Below are 16,124 nucleotides of genomic sequence, written 5' to 3' on the forward strand. Positions count from 1 at the left end.
CCATGGGACTGTGCCAGATGGCTGTGCCTGGTGAATTGTTCCCAACTATTTTCTCCATGTGTTGATTCTTGCTTGAGAATGAACTTGTAGCCATGAGCCAGATGTTGAACTTATTTTCACATCCTGCCTTAATGTATGTTGTCTTTGAACTCTCAAGCAGATATAGACTTTGACTTCGGAACCTGAGCTCTTTTTATGTTTTCTGTTTGATTTCTGCATCTTTTTTTTTGCTGTTGTTGTTGCAGAGTTTACAAGAACAGTGATTTGCATTTAAGGAAAGGTTTCCTTGTCCCAGGTCCATTAACTGTTTGACCTTTGGGTGTTTGCATAAAACTCATTAGCATGTTCTTCTTCACTGCCACTTGGAAGTATATCCAATTAACATGTAAATTAAACTAGCCCTTGATGCACAGTAATTGTTACTAAAATCCCCCCACTGGCCCATATATTTATTTGGTGAATATGTAGTACCTGGTTCTTCTTCCAGTCTTAGCCAGACCATCTCCTTCAGTGTTGTTGTTTAGTCATGTATATGTTTAATCTATGCTGGGCTTCCTGCTTTAAGATTTCCTATCCTTCCTGTCACCATTGTGTCTCCAGAGGCAGTGGGAGCTTTGCTAATTGACATCACTGAGTCAGGATTTCACCTATTCCATGCAAATGGCTAATGGTCATTTTAAATGGCAGGGGGGAGAGTCTGAGGTGATGGTGATGGGGTGAGGGTTGTTCAAATTGACTCTTCCTGCAGATTATTAGTCAAATCACGCTCTCGTGTGCTGTCTAGAGGAGCCCTGTGTACATATGAATGCAGGCAAAAGTGCAAATTTAGGAAGTGGGGGCTTAGGAGAGATTTAAATATGAGTGTGAGGAACCTCTGGCAGCATGCATATTGTGCTAGCTCACTTGAATACTAAGGTACTTAATCAATGAACCACACATGACCACATACATATCAGTTCATGTTTCTTTTCTAATTATAAGGTGTTTGTCCCAAGGAAGAATGTCTTCCTTCGGGTTCTGTACTGTGTTGAGGCCTTTCTGGCCTCTCCTGAGAAAAATTAGTATTGACACTGACTCCTGGTTAGCTTGGATCAAGCCACTGAACCTCACCTGCAAATTTACTGTTGCAGAAAAATAAGAAAAGAATTATTCTACCATAGCAGATTACTGCTTTGGGGAAGGAACCTGCTGTCAGAAATGCATAGAGTTTCTACTTATGAATTTCAAAGCAAAGATGGTTTCAAATGTCTCCACTTAGAGCAGCATTGTGAGATGTTTAATTTCTACTTTAGACATATCACCTGAAGGAGGACTTGTCAGTTTGAACTGTTGTTTTTTCCCAACTGTATCAGCTGGTTTAATTACAGATATTCTCTCTCCCTACTATCCCTACTTCTTTTATATTCTTTGTCCATTGTGGCCTCAACAATCCTACCGTGACTGAGCTTGATTTGACGTGACAGGATTGTAGTGAAGACAAAGTTAATTCAATATATAAAGAAAGGCACTTGCAAAGAGAGAAAAAAGGAAACAGTCTTTTGTCTCAAGAATCTTACCTAATTTTGACAAAAGTAAAAGGGATTACAGTGGTTTATTTAACTCCATGTTGGGCAAACTCTAGTCTAGAATAACGTTAGGTTGATATTTAGTGCTGCACTCACTCTTCCAGCTAAATCTAAAGGAAGAAATGAAAATATGGTCTTGAACTTTTGCATTTCAAGGTATTTCGATAGTATTTACTGAGCTGCTTCACTGAAATGTGCCTTTGTCAGGGGTTTTTCCCCTAGTAAGCCATCACCCATATTTTAACAATGACATGTCTTAGCCACGCTTCAGCAAATTCTAATGCAGGTCAACAGCCGTTAGTGTTTTAGGTAGTACCTTCTTATCTAGTGATATGATTTAATATCGAAATTATGAAATATTAACATTAATAGCTCTGATATTAACCAGAATGTATTAATATAAAATCACCAGATCAGGTGAAGTTCATCTGGATTATCAGTCGACAGCAAGTATTTACATAAAGGGTATTTCTAAACACAGAATTAAACAGTGTAAAGCAGTCAGGACTTAGAAAATAGGAAAGTGGTAAACAGGGAAGTCATAAATAGATGCAACAGGCAGTATCAGCTATGGTCACAAGGTGGACCAGACGTGCTTGCTGAGTGAGCCCAAGGCTAGCCAAGTCTTAGAGCTTAGAGAGATTTAAGAACTAGCCCCAAAATATTACTCAGAAAGGACACACAGATTTCCTGAGCGAGTTTCCTGTATAAAGGCGCTTCTGAAACCCTGCAATTGTAATCCCCAGGATAAAAATACAATATAATTCCAAGGCAGAGGGAAGAAGAGGAAAACTGAGTGGCTGTAAAGCTGGGCTGCTGCAGACGTGAGCTGCTGCTGGCAAGAACCCAGTTAACGAGCCGCTAATGGGGGATGAAGCGGCTAGGGACTGACTGAGGCAATGGCCCGAGGAATTGCCGAGTAGCCGCAGAATCGCCAGAAATTGCTGAATCTAGGCTTTTTTTTCCAATCATTCCCCTCTTAGCTACATTTTGAAAATGGAACTGTCCAGTAGGCACAGCCATCAGGCGTTTTGGCCAAGGAATTCAAAGTGTCATGCCTCACATAAGCCCCCAAAGGCAGCAAGGCACAGGTGTGCTTGGGCTGCACAAGACATCTGAGACCAGGGTGCTGGATTGCCACCCCTGAGGGCAGGCTGCCGGGAGCCAACCTCCGCTGTTTGTTTTGTCTCCTCCTCAACTCCTGGAGCCCGCAACCAGAGGAGGGGCAGTGGCCGAACTGGTTTAGCTGGATTTATGCCCTGCCAGGACACCTACTGCCTTCAGCTGTAAGGGCTACGTACATGCAGCTGAAGGTTCTCAGTCCCCAGCCTCCAGGTATCTGTGCAGCTCCCAAGCCTGAGTTCTTGCTGCTCTCAGTTAAAGAGACCCTAGGTAGCTGGTAGGCTGAAAGGCCACAAGAAATATGTCTTACTTGGCACACTAGTGGCATGCAAGCACTTGTCTAAATAGCCAGGAAATTGCATTTGCTTTGCAGATGTCTGTGTTGCTGTTGGATCTCAATTGGAACAGACAGAAATGCCTAATTGGGCTACTAAAGTCAGGAGACTTGGGATTCTGTTTTAAGAGAGCTGGAAACAGCTCTGGCCTGAGGACAGAAAGAAGTTACTCCCAAAGAGCAAATAAACACACTTGCCCGGAGTTGGAGGTTAGACAGAAGTGCTGTTTACAGAAGTAAACCAAACACAACAGGTAGCAGGGTAGAAGCACATATAGAGTCATAGAATCATGGAAGCAACCAGGCTGGAAGAGACCTCCAAGATCATCCAGCCCAACCTAGCACCCAGCCCTAGCCAGTCAACCAGACCATGGCACTAAGTGCCTCAGCCAGGCTTTGCTTGACCACTTCCAGGGATGGCAACTCCACCACCTCCCTGGGCAGCCCATTCCAATGCCAATCACTCTCTCTGTGAAGAACTTCCTCCTAACATCCAGCCTAGACCTCCCCTGGCACAATTTGAGGCTGTGTCCCCTTGTTCTGTTGCTCGTTGCCTGGCAGAAGAGCCCAACCCCACCTGGCTACAGCCTCCCTTCAGGTAGTTGTATGTACATTCAGAATCAGCCCTGGCCTAACCCTCTGCCCTGGCTAAGCCTCAAGACAGGCCTCCACCAGCCCTCAGTTGGGCCTTGTTAGGCCTCAACCAGCCAAGCCTCTCCCCACCACACTAGGCCCGTTAGGCCATGCTGCCCCCCCAACCAAGACAGGCCCAGCAGTCTTTAACTGTGCTTGGAGAAGAGAGGCGAGAGAGACTGGACAGTCTGCTCCCTATACAAGGAGATACAGGAAAGAGGAATAGAATAACAAGTTATGATATTCTTTGTCCTCCTTCTGGTCCTCTGGAGGACCTTATGTCTGTGGGAGGGCAATCAGTCCTAAACCTGCAACAGAGAGTGTTACACAAAGACGTTCTGCTGCCAGAGCAGCAGCTGTGCTCAGCGCTGCTCAGGCCACACTTTGAGTGCTGTGTACTGTTCTGGGACCCTCCATTTAAGAAAGATGTTGAGGTGCTTGAATGTGTCCAGAGAATGACACCAAGGCCAGTGAGGGGCCTGGAGCACAGCGCTGTGACGAGCAGCTGAGGGAGCTGGGGGTGTGCAGCCTGAAGAAGAGGAGGCTCAGGGCAGACCTCACTGCTGTCTGCAATTACCTGAAAAGACATTGTGGCCAGATGAGGTTGGTCTTTTCTCCCAGGCACCCAGTGGCAGAACAACAGGACACAAACTGCACCAGGGCAGGTTTAGGCTGGACATTAGGAAGAAGTTCTTCACAGCAAAAGTGATTGCCATTGGAATGTGCTGCCTGGGGAGGTGGTGGAGTCGCCATCCCTGGAGATGTTTAAAAGGAGACTGGATGAGACATTTAGTGCCATGGTTTAGTTAATTAGAAGGGTTAGGTGATAGGATGGACTCAGTGATCCTAGAAGTCTCTTCCAACCTGGTTAATTTTGTGATTCAGAAGTCAGGCTTGGGATGAACCCTCACTGGCTACAGCACAGAATGAAGGTATGGTGATGGGAAGTCTCTTACTTACAGAAACCAACACAAGGGGCATTAGCTGGAAAACTTTATAACAGCAGCGCTGGTGGAAGTTGCAGCTCTCCCAGTCTTCACACTACTGATCATGAAATCATCTCATTAGGACTTAATTATAATCAGTGCAAGGACATCAGCACAAGAGACTGCATGATTTCATGGCAAATGAAGCACAGCGGGTAACAGGAAAAATAATTTTGATGCACTGATGAAAGGAATATGAAGATTCCATTAACCATGCTCTTGCGATAAGCTTTTCTGTGGAGGATCCTTGTAAGCCACTCCCAGGATGTTGAGAGATGAGCTGTTGTGCATCGTGCTGATCTTATGCATGCTCAGCTCAAGAGCAGTGAATCCTTCCCACCTCTGAATATTTTTCAGGGAGCAAGAAAAGCACCAGCTGTTTGCACAAGCTACTATACCATTCCTGCTAACTACAATTTGCTTAAATTAATTACTAGATGTGATGAGGAGTTGCCACAGAAGCAGTCAAATAGAAAAGTAATGCCTCAAGAACTTCAGGGGGAACACTGCTGATTTATACTGAACAATTTCCCTTTTTATGGGCTGAAGACCCAAGGTGTGAACATACAACATCCCTGTTGGCATCAGCTTCTCTTAGCACAGTCTGCCTACAGTATAGCCTCATTTTAGAAGTGTCTGTAGAGATCTCAGGGGGCTTGCTCTGCAGAATTTAGGCTGTGGGCTCATTTTTTGTGTGTTGGTTATCATACACTGTCGAGCCGATAGTGGTGCCTGATTGTACTGGGCTTTATACAAGTATGTGCTAAGATGTAGACCATAGAATCATAGAATCAACCAGCTTGGAAGAGACCTCCAAGATCATCCAGTCCAACCTAGCACCCAGCCCTATCCAGTCAACTAGACCATGGCACTAAGTGCCTCATCCAGGCTTTTCTTGAAGACCTCCAGGGATGGTGCCTCCACCACCTCCCTGGGCAGCCCATTCCAATGCCAATCACTCTCCCTGGCAAGAACTTCCTCCTAACATCCAGCTTATACTTCCTCCGGCACAACTTGAGACTGTGTCCCTGTGTTCTATTGGTGGTTGGCTGGCAGAAGAGGCCACCCCCCACCTGGCTACAATGTCCCTTCAGGTACAAAGGGGCTTACAGGCAGGTTGGATAACACATGGAGACAGAGAGATTGCAGGCTGGTGAGTGCACAGGATAGCGCACGAAAGCTGGGGGCTGAACAAAGAAGCACCCACTCAATCTAAAGGACTTCCCTGATGTAGGCTTTCTTTTTCATAAAAGAAAGGCAGATGTTTGGCTATTTTTCATTACCACTTTCTCTGATTTAATCTGTGTGATGTCAGTAAGGACCTTCTAGACTAACCAAGTTTCATCATAAATTTTCCCTAAAACAAAGAGCAAAGCATCTCTTCTGATTAATTTTCTACCTTGCTGCAGTTGCTTTTTCCTGTACAGTGTAGGGCAAGGGTATTTTTTTCCAGGTTTTTCTAGTGATGGAATCCATCTCAGTTTTTTGCACTGATGTTTTATATCTTGCCTTTGCAGCACATGATTGCAGATACTGTTCGGTCATTGAGACATTGCAGAAATAACCAGTTTGGTGAGTAGTCAAAATTTGCTACTTATTTTGCCTTTGTACAGCCTTGGGCAGGGTGGGCCTCTTTCTGCTTTCTTTCCATTTGCTCAGCTTTACTGCAGCAGCAAAATATGATTAACAATTACTTCACTGATTGGCAAGAAGGGGGTGTCATTGCTAGAAGGTCAGCATAGCAGGAAGCACAGTTGGATAAAGTTTTACTTTACAAAATGTTTGTAGCAACAGCTTCCAAATTTATATGAACTGTTTTCCTGCAATAATTATCACCTCCTCAAAATAGCGTGTAAGATTTTATGCATGTTATGGGTGTAAGTTGCAGCACAAGAGGTTCCACCTCAACACAGGGGAGAACTTCTTTACTGTAAGGGTCACAGAGCACTGGAACAGGCTCCCCAGAGAGGTTGTGGAGTCTCCTTCTCTGGATACTTTCAAAGTCTGTCTGGATGCATTCTTCTCTGATCTCTGCTAGATTGTGTGGTCCTGCCCTGGCAGGGAGGTTGGATTTGATGATCTCCTTGGGTCCCTTCCAACCCCTAATATCCTGTGATCTGCATCAGCTGGACTGTACTGGTTTGAGGCTAACTGGGATAGTGTAATGAGAGAAATTAGATCATTGGTTGTAAAAAGAGCAATAACAATTAAGTCTATATCATTCATTGGTTTGCTAAAAGGGATAAAAAGCCAAAATGTAAATAATTTGTCACTCTTTGCTCTGGGGTGCTTCTTCCTTTTGCTTCTCCTTCACTCAGCTCTAATATCTTCCACTAACAGATAACAAGTAAGCTTTTCTGATTGTTCATCTGTCCGGGTGATAGAGAGAGTGACTTTGAGTCTCTTCAAGGCAGTTTCTTTGTCCAGGAGGGAGTTTGGATTCCTGTATTATTTCTAATTGTGTAGAGTTGTAAATACTTGTAAATACAGCCATGGCAGGAGTGTTGGAACTGGATGATCCTTGTGGTCCCTTCCAACCCTGACTGATTCTATGATTCTAAATATATTGTGTATATATGCTTGTAAATTTAGTCTTGCTGTAAATATAGCTTCATCTTACTTCCAAGCTGCCTGAGCTGGTCTGGTAAATTTCAAACAGTGGTGGGACAGTTCCTAACCTACCACATCCATTTAATAATGGAGGGAGGCCTCTAATGTATGCTGCCTTTTCTCACTTTCCCAGCTATAAATGAGTTACCTCAGTCTCCTGCTAGTCTGTGTATTTTGGTAATGGATTCACAGCTGTCGTGGCTTCCAGTAGTTAAAAAGATGGCATTCATCACTTCAGCTTTTCACTACAGCTTTTCACCAAGAGCAATTGTTTGCTTAGTTTGGATTGTTAAAGACATTTCACAAAATAGTAGAAGTCCTGAAGGTACTAAGATCCTGTGGGTCATGAAACTTACCTGACTAGGTAGAAAAGAGGGAGTTGTGAGTTGTGTTAGTGCCCTTGCTAGGTAAAGCCTGCAAATAGAGCTCTGTCTGCTTTAGACACTGGAGGATGTATACTGGTGGGAAACAAGTCACAAGTGCCTCATCTGCACAAAAGACTTTATTTTCTGTTTCCACCTTACTAGCCACCAGAAAATCCAACCCTAAGGGACCATGCCAGAGGACCCCAGCTCGCTTTGTTGCGCTTTGGGAAAAACAAGGTTTCTCCTCTTCCTCAGCGTTTCTCATTCTCTGCAGAGAGGTTAAGCACAGAGCAGGGACAAACATAAGACTACTTTAGGACATGGTTAGTGTTTAAACCAAACTCCCTAAACAAATCACTTATTGAGGCCACTACTCTTTTCCAAAGAAAAGTTCAGAACTGTGCTGCAGCCTTGGGGGAAAAACAAAATGAAACAAAACAAGAGAGTTTGCACCATTTCTTCTTTTCCAGCTGAATTTTCAGTAGCTGTCAGCATGGATCCTGACAAAAATAGTAATATTTTTGAGTATAAATACATGTGTCTTGGAGAATGACAGGTGCTGCTCAGAGCTTCGCTGAACATTTGTTCTATAGAACTACCACTGTATGTACAGTCTTTTTTAGACAAAAAACACTCAGTGTTAAGGTTCTTGGGCTATTTTTGAGACACATAGGAGAGAGGAAAGAGGATGTGCCTTTTGTTCTTTTGTTTTTATTCTGTTAAACTAGATACTAAAGGAGAAATTGATTAATCCAAACCATGCCTCTGTGGGTTAAAATGTTTGGCTCCTTTCAATGAAGTGATTTTACTTCATTTCCACACACACAGCCAGCTTCTCTGCAAATCTTTCATCTTGATTTTGCCTTTTTTTTTCCCAAGTGTTTTTGTAAGTGTTGCAACATAAATCCAAGGTTAATACCTGAGATTTATCATATAATCTGCTAGTTTGAAGTAGGTGATTGTTAATTTATTTTACTGCAGACTTGATTTATTGTAAAGCTGGCTTTTAAAAAGCAGCTTATACAGACATCCCTCTAGGCATTTTTTTTCCCCTTAAATTCATTTGGGCATGAAATGAATTCACTGAATATTTATTGAGACTTTATGGACAGTTTCCTTTTCTAGTGGGCTTATTTTGCTCTCAGGAATGTGAATCTTTCTACTGAATCAATTCCCAGACTGGCCTAAGAGCAGCAGGCATCTCACTACAGGAAACAATTCAAACAAAACTAAGCAAGGGATATTATTATTGTTTATGAACTGTATCACGTGCATTAAGCTTGCAGGCCAAAGTCTTTCTGGGTTAGAAACTGGTTAGGTTCCAAGCCAAACCGAAATGACTTTTTAATGGAAATAATACTTTTAAATCCTAAAAACAAGTAGTAGTATTCCCCAAATCAGGCAAAACAGCTCGAGAAAACAAAATAATTCAAGCTTTTGCCATTTCAGGTATTAATGTGAAATGCAAATGTTCAGCACAGCTGCTGGGATTCTTTCCTCTCAGAACAAAAAGGTCATCTCTTTATCCTGACATACTTTTTATCATGTTGTTCTGCTCTCTCCCACATTTCTCAAGTTAGATAGCTGCTGAGAAATAGCTCCTAAAAATAGCTGCCTGGGAGCCCCACTAGCAGCCATACGTGGAACTGGCTGCATCGAGATCCTGTGTTACCTACGTGGCATCACACAGCGCTCCTTAGAAACAAGTGGGATGGTTGGTTCCTGGAAAGCTTCTTGTGTAGCTGGAGAGTGTGGAAAAAAGGATGATAAGGAAACAAAGGAGAGGGAGGGAGTGTGCAAGTTAAGCTGATTGGTTCAGGGAATTTTGAGGGGGTTTTCTTTTTTTAATCTATGGTAATGTTATTAAAAATTCCTTGAGGATATGGTCTAGAGTGGAGCTCTTCAACCTTCTCTCTGTTGGCAGTCAGCAAAATGTAGGAAATGTGCCTTGTTGCTTTCCCTGCCTGTCTAATGGACTTTATGGCCACTGGCTTAGCTTTTCCTTTTCCACTTCTGCTGGTCACCAGCTGTGCTGAAGAGTTTCACAGGCGATGAGTTCCCACAAACCAATGTCGGGCATAAAGCCTGTAGGAGAAAAACATCTGCTGTTCAACCACCCTTCAGTTTGTGTTACACAGCTAATTCCTTTTGCTGTGTAAACTCCCATGAAATGACAGCATGACTCCTGTCTCTGTTACTAGATCAGAAATCAAAAGCATAACAGATCAAAACGTGAGGGACTGTCAGACTAGCTTTGAAGAGGTTTTGCATCTGTCTGCTGTGCTGTCACCTTTCACCTGCTCTGAAGGAAATTATCTGGGGCCTGCTGTCTTGTGTACTTGTGTTGAGCTTGTTTAAGAGTTGAAGGCTGGGTTTCCCACCCCCACTCAAGGTCCCGTTGTGCTGGAAAAACGGCACAAAGGAAACCTTGAACCACCCTTACAGGGGATGGATGGACTGCCTGTAGTGCCAGCGGGAGTAAATCTTCCACTTGGGAAAAGTCAGCTTCTTGTCATCCATTTTCCCTCCTTTGTGCACACTGGCTGCCCCAGTATTACCTACTTCTTCTTTCTTCCCTCTGTTTGCTGTGTCTAGCTGCTAACTCGTGCATTGCACTTCAGTAGCAAGTCCTCTGTATCACTGCTTGTCTTTCTGTGACTGTCTAGCACCTGACAGGTTGGTGCACCAGGGACTTTGTGTCACACGGGACAAATAAGCAGGGAAAGCATGGCTTTCTGATCCACCCTTTCTCTGCTGTTTTACAGGCAATGAAGTTCCTTCAAAAGAGCATCATGAGCTGAAGCCATACGTCCATCACCTGCATGTCATCGACAACCAGCAAGCTCTGTTTGAGCTTTCTCACAGGATAGAGCCGCGTGTGTGAGCGTACACAGCTTCATAGAACCTTGTAACTGCAGCACTTTGAATTAAGTGAATGTTTATGCCAAGCATGTTGCTTCCCTATATAAGAACAGTTTACTGAGTTTTATCAGTAGCTCACACAACGTGCACAGGAAAATCAGGCGAGAGCCAGCAGAGGAGCTGCTAACAGAGTTGCAGGGCAAGCTTGGTGTCATCCCCGCTGGTCGCCAGGATGGGAGGGAGTGGAGCTGCATCCTTTGAGCTCAGGAGCTTGGTTTCTGTGAAAGTATTGTTTGGTCCAGTGTAGCTTTCAATGCTGATTCTGCCAGTATTAGAATGAAAGGAATTGTCATGTCACAGCAGCAAAACATTTCAGCAAGCAACATGCCACAAAGGGATTGACTCTCTGTTCACCACAGCACGTACCTCACTAATTCAAGGCTGCCAAAGTATCGTTGCCAAAAATACTTTGCAATCTGTGCAGCTCCCCTGAGTCCATTGGAGGATTTTATTTGCTGTAAGTGTGAACAGCCAAAAATGGGAATATAAAAAGACAGCTCTCCAGATGAAACTCGAGTGCATCGTGATGTGGAGGTCAGCAGCAAGCAATTCGTGCTGTTGTGGCCCCTTAGGAATCTGCTTTCTAACACACACTGAAAGAGCCAATCCACTTTGGTTGCAGTTTATGGACACAATTGTTTGTACACTGAAAATGTGTTATTTTCTTCTTTTTCAGTTGTCCCAGTACCACCTCTTGCAGTTAACCTGGCATAAATTACTATAGCAGGAGCTTTGTGTTCTTCTTGGATTACAATCTCCTTGGTGTCTATTTAGAGGCAATGCCTAGATCCACCTACATTCCTAGCGCACCTCTTGGAAGTACACTTTCAGCAGGTAAAATCTCACCTAACTTGGACACACTCCTAGGTTTTAAGAAAAAAAAAGGTGGACCTTACAGGGCACCAGTGTAATTAGCTGCATACCCACCAGGCTGTGACCATCACAGCCCATTTACTGCTTCTGTCCCTCTCACACCTCTGCCCTAGCCAGTTTTCATGTAGCTAAAAGTACTGCTTCTGGCTGTGTACTGAGGCAGCATTTCTAAAGTCATGTCTACAGATGACCTACATCTAAGCATCACTGTCACCATAGCTTTGGTTTTCAGTGCTAGGAAGTTGTCCTGATATAAACTGGTGAATGCCACAGGCAGTGTGCAGTATGCTGCTCTGCCTGGCACATGTTTGTACACTGACTCAAGAGTCACAGTCCCTTTACAGAGCAGGGAAGATACATTGCTTTGCTTGCCCATCTTTATTGTATATTTTTCCCATGAGAGAGACTTCCAAGGAAATACTCCTTTACTGAAATGTGGGAATCCTGAAGTAGCATGCTTCATCATTGTGTTATCTCTGGTTTAAATGGATTTTTTTTAAAGCAGCTTTACCAAGTAGTCTGTGGGGAATTCTGTAGAATGCATTCGGTTTTCCCATCTGTGAAATACTGTATAGACCTACTGTAAAGGAAACGGATGTTTCAGAAATGTATTTGCTTGTACTTTGTTATTCTCAAATACTCTATGATTTTGTTATTTTTTTTTTCTTAGAAAACAAATCTTCTTTTTACCCAGTAAAAAGAAAAAAAAAAAAAAAAGAAAATAAACTCTTGCTGGCCATGGAGTAAAAATTTCCTATGTTCTTCTGTAGATGTGACTGCACATATTGTAAATAACTCTTTTGTGCAAACAGACCAAAACTGTTCAGATGAGGATACTAGCTGAGACGGGCTCCTTTCTGCAGTGTAAGAACACAAACCAGGGAAAAACTGCTGCTTGTATTGCAGCTCTCCCTCTGGCTACAGCATTCCTCGAATCCCAGCCTAGCCGCGTTACCTGGATGGTTTGCTGGGTTTTGAGCGCCCCCTTGTGAAGTTTTTCTTGCTGTGGCATTATTCGTAGGAGCCTGTATGTAGACCAGCCTGCATGCTTTAAGCTCATGTGGTGCAACACTAGTCCACAAGTTCTTTTGTAATGTGTGGGAGAGGGAGCATGAGAAGGTATTCAGGATGAGAAAGTGGGGTTGTTTCTCACTTCACTGCATTTGGCTCTGATAGTTTTGGTAGTTACTGCTGACAAAATAGTAGCAGTGCTAGAGAAGAATAAAAGACAAGGAAATAAAGGGGGAAAATAATGATGGAGGGGGGTGTCATGGAAGGAAGAAAATAAAAAAAAAGAAGAAAAAAGATAAGTCTATACACATACTTCGATCTAAAATCATGCTAGAGATACCATGAAGGCTTCTCACTCTGCCAGTTCAAAATGGTTGAATGGTTAACTCATACCAGTAGGCTTCAAGCCACCCAGGTCTTGGCTATCTGCATCACTGTACCTTTATAATTAAATGAGGTGTTGACTGCCCCTAGCAGTGGGCGTCAAATCAGTTTGAAGGTACATAGCCAGCATTAACCTCCTTGTCTGTGCAGTGGCTAATCAGACTACTGCTTAAAACTTTACAAACTAATTTTCATACTGGCCTCTATAACTTGGATATAAATTTCTGCTCTTAGAGACCAATGTTGAATGATCAATCTCACACTGAAAATACAGACCTTATAGCTGTTAGCATAAAGGAAAGGCAAATAGCACAAATCTGTCACTAATGTATCTAATTAAAAAGGGAAAAAAAGGGCCCTTTGGAGTCTTTGTTCTACCGGTGAAGTAGTGCAGAGCTGGGCTGCAGACTGGCAAGCAGCTTGAAGGTTTGATGGTTGGGAGAACTGGAAGTAAGCCCTGTGTGAGGAAGGCATCATACAGCCTCCACCAGGGTCCAGCACTGGTCATATTGTGCATTTTCTGTGTTTTATTAATCCTTCAATAATGCAGTTTGGTTAAAGAGGATAAAATCCATGAATCTTCTCAGTTCAGTTCATCACAATCACACCCAAGGTTAAATACTCTGCATGTTTTCTTTAGCAGCTAGGAGGGGTACCTAGACAGGAAAAAAAAAAGTGAAAAGCTGGATCACTCTACACCTTTCTGATGTGGGATTTTGTTGCATCCCATGTAGATGTTTCTGTGACCTAGCTTTTTGATTCTAGCCCCATCTCGGACAGAAATAAATTGTGTTTGCTTGACAGTAGCAAAATAAAGATGTTCTTAGAAAAGATAAGACATGCTGCTGTAAAATTACAAAGAGAGATGTAAATACTGAACATTTTAGCAGAGTAATATTTATTTGCATAGTCTATTTATTGTTATCTTATATCCTTTTAAATACTGGGATGAAGTCAATGCGCTGAGGTAAGAACACCTGCCTGTTCTGTTCTCTCTGAGTGCCATTATGCTGTCAGCTTGCATTAAAAGTAATAAAACAGAAAACCCCCCCCAAATCAAGGTATTTACCTAACTTCTCAGGGACTACAGCTAGTAGTTATCCACCATCACGAGACCTGGTATGTATGAAATAATCTGATTTACCAGAATCAATGTTGCCAATGTCTTCATATTTCATGCTTGTCTGCCTCTGTACATATTATTGTGTTGTGTATTTATGAGAGCTAGTAAGCAATAATTTATATGTCGAAATGGCCAAGCAATACAAGGTTAAAACTTGTAGAAGCAACTGTTACATTTATCTTGCATTTTCCAGTGTTTTTTAATATTGCTTTTAAAAATATAAAAACTACCTTAATGACGTCTGGTCTCTGTACCTTCATGCCTATCACATGTATTTCTTGTTCCTAACTGTAACATTGTACTTTCAGTTGTTCAGTTGTGCAAGCCCTCGCTGTGTTTGAGAGGTGGATGCAGATTCAATCAGAGGCTCAGGAACCTGATCCCATTTAGAGTTGCTCATCTGTCTCTGGCACTCGCTGGCCCCAGAGATGATGTTAATGGGGTCTCAGCTGCGTCTCATCATGGCATAATCTAAGAGGGGCCTGGAGCCACCACGAGAGGTCCCTGTGGGAGAGGGGAGGAGTAGGTCTGTTTTCATATCCTCCAGGGCCTGCTTATCAGCATGTGACCCTCTTTCTGGGGACAGCAAATGATTTTCCACATCATCAGGCACCTCTGCCAGTGTGGTTTCCTCTCCCTCAGTGGTCTGCAGCAGGGAACACGGAACCCATGATGGGCTACAAGTGCTCAGTAATGCAGCTGGGGTTTGTCCTGTCTGATCACCTTTTGCATTAGCAAACCCAGGGAATGACTAAGCCAAACCTGGCTGCTTCACGTAGAAATTACATCTGGTATGTACCATGTGGTGTCTGTTCAGACTACTTTACAAACAAGCAGCACTTGATCCTTTATATAGCTACACCTTAAATGGTCTCAGGCCTTAAGTGGTATTGTGCAGGTAGGGAAGACTGCAACTGCAATGCTTAAAACACTACAATCCTGAATTGTTGACACATCTCTGCAACGATGATGACATCTCTGCAATGATACTTCGGAGTCAGACATCCTCTTCAGATCCAGTTGTGCAAGCTGAAGAATTTATGTTCCTAGCTGTTCATCAGTGTCCTTTTATTGCAGATCGTGGCTCTCCACGTTGTAGCTCAGAAGGACAGCTGGGGAGTATCTCCTAACCTGTTGCAGTTAGTCAGCTGGAGTAGTTCACACCACATGTGGCTGTGTGCAAGCAGCTAACTTTGCACTGAAGGGCTTTCCTTCTATCCATCAGACTTGCTGAGAGATGGTGACCATAAGCTAGTGATAACACCTTGAAGATGATTGGTAAATGGGAAGGTGTAGAGCTGAGCGTAGCTGCCTCAGTTCCACCGTGCTACAAAAGCCACAAGAAGAGGCTGCTGCGCTCCAGGTATCTTGCTGAACTATTCAGACAAGAACTCCTCCGTTGCTTTCACAAAGAAGCCCCGATCTTTCTTGGCAAAGACCTCCAATTTAAGCTGCTTAATGGACTCCCTGACGTTTAATCAAAGTGATTAGCGAGGCCTGTGCTAAGGCTTCCCTGCAGGGGCCGTGCGAAGGCGAGCGGCAGCAGGTGGGGGCAATTTGACCCTAGCGCTGCCTTCTGGGAGAGTGGGAGTGGCCGGCACGGGGAGAGCCTTTTTGTGCTGCGTGGTGGGCAGAGACCCGCCTGGGCTGTGAGGCCACCTTCCAGAATGTTCGCTGGCTTTCGCCTCCCAGCAGGACTTCATGCCGCACACAGCACCTGCCCTGCGGTCCCGGCCCCTTCTGCCACGGCGGCGGCAGCCGAACTGCGCAGCAAAACCCCACGAAGGTAAGTCTGCCTCTGGCTTTAAGTGCTGTCTACCTCTGTACCTGCAGCGGCCATCAGGTTACACGCAAGAGTTGTGTGATGGTGTCCCATGTGCGTACCGCGATAGGCTGCGGCTGCGTGAGTCTGAGAATCACGCAGTGCAGTTAAAATCGGGAGAGCTGAGGGAGACCCGAAAAAGTGGATCAAATGAGAGAGGAGTTCTTCTCTGTGTCCCCTCTGGTCTGGAGGAAAGTCAGTGGATTTCACAAGCCCCCTGTGGAAGCCCAGGAAGCCTAGCAAAAGTGAGCTGGAGCGGCAGCCTGGCGTCAGAGCCTGTGAGAGGTGGAAAAGGGCAACGATCCAGTCTGAGCAGGTTTCATTTTGGCCGTCCGTTGCAGTAGTAAACAGCTGCAGCTTGTTAGCTCCCCGGG

General features: G+C 44.0%; 1 protein-coding gene and 1 long non-coding RNA gene across 3 annotated transcripts in view; one reads left to right on the top strand and one right to left on the bottom strand.

The window, feature by feature from the left end:
* RAPGEF5 (Rap guanine nucleotide exchange factor 5) overlaps positions 1-14,166 on the top strand; it is a 184,464-nt gene extending 170,298 nt beyond the window's left edge. The window contains exons 25-27 of one of the 2 annotated variants that reach the window (XM_064167094.1): positions 6,158-6,212; positions 10,381-10,523; positions 11,214-14,166. In XM_064167094.1, coding sequence (XP_064023164.1) covers positions 6,158-6,212; positions 10,381-10,499 — 174 coding nt within the window. In that variant the 3' untranslated portion in view covers positions 10,500-10,523; positions 11,214-14,166. Of the gene's footprint in view, positions 1-6,157; positions 6,213-10,380 lie in introns of both variants that reach the window. The other variant, XM_064167093.1, reaches the window with a different exon arrangement.
* LOC135187982 (uncharacterized) lies at positions 13,245-14,891 on the bottom strand. The gene is made up of 2 exons (XR_010307526.1): positions 14,159-14,891; positions 13,245-13,461 (listed from the first exon to the last, which is right to left on the bottom strand). It is a non-coding gene; the product is annotated as an uncharacterized LOC135187982 (long non-coding RNA).
* Between the last annotated feature and the right edge of the window lie 1,233 nt (positions 14,892-16,124).

The sequence above is a fragment of the Pogoniulus pusillus genome, chromosome 28 (genome assembly GCF_015220805.1).
Source record: "Pogoniulus pusillus isolate bPogPus1 chromosome 28, bPogPus1.pri, whole genome shotgun sequence".
Taxonomy (NCBI): domain Eukaryota; kingdom Metazoa; phylum Chordata; class Aves; order Piciformes; family Lybiidae; genus Pogoniulus; species Pogoniulus pusillus.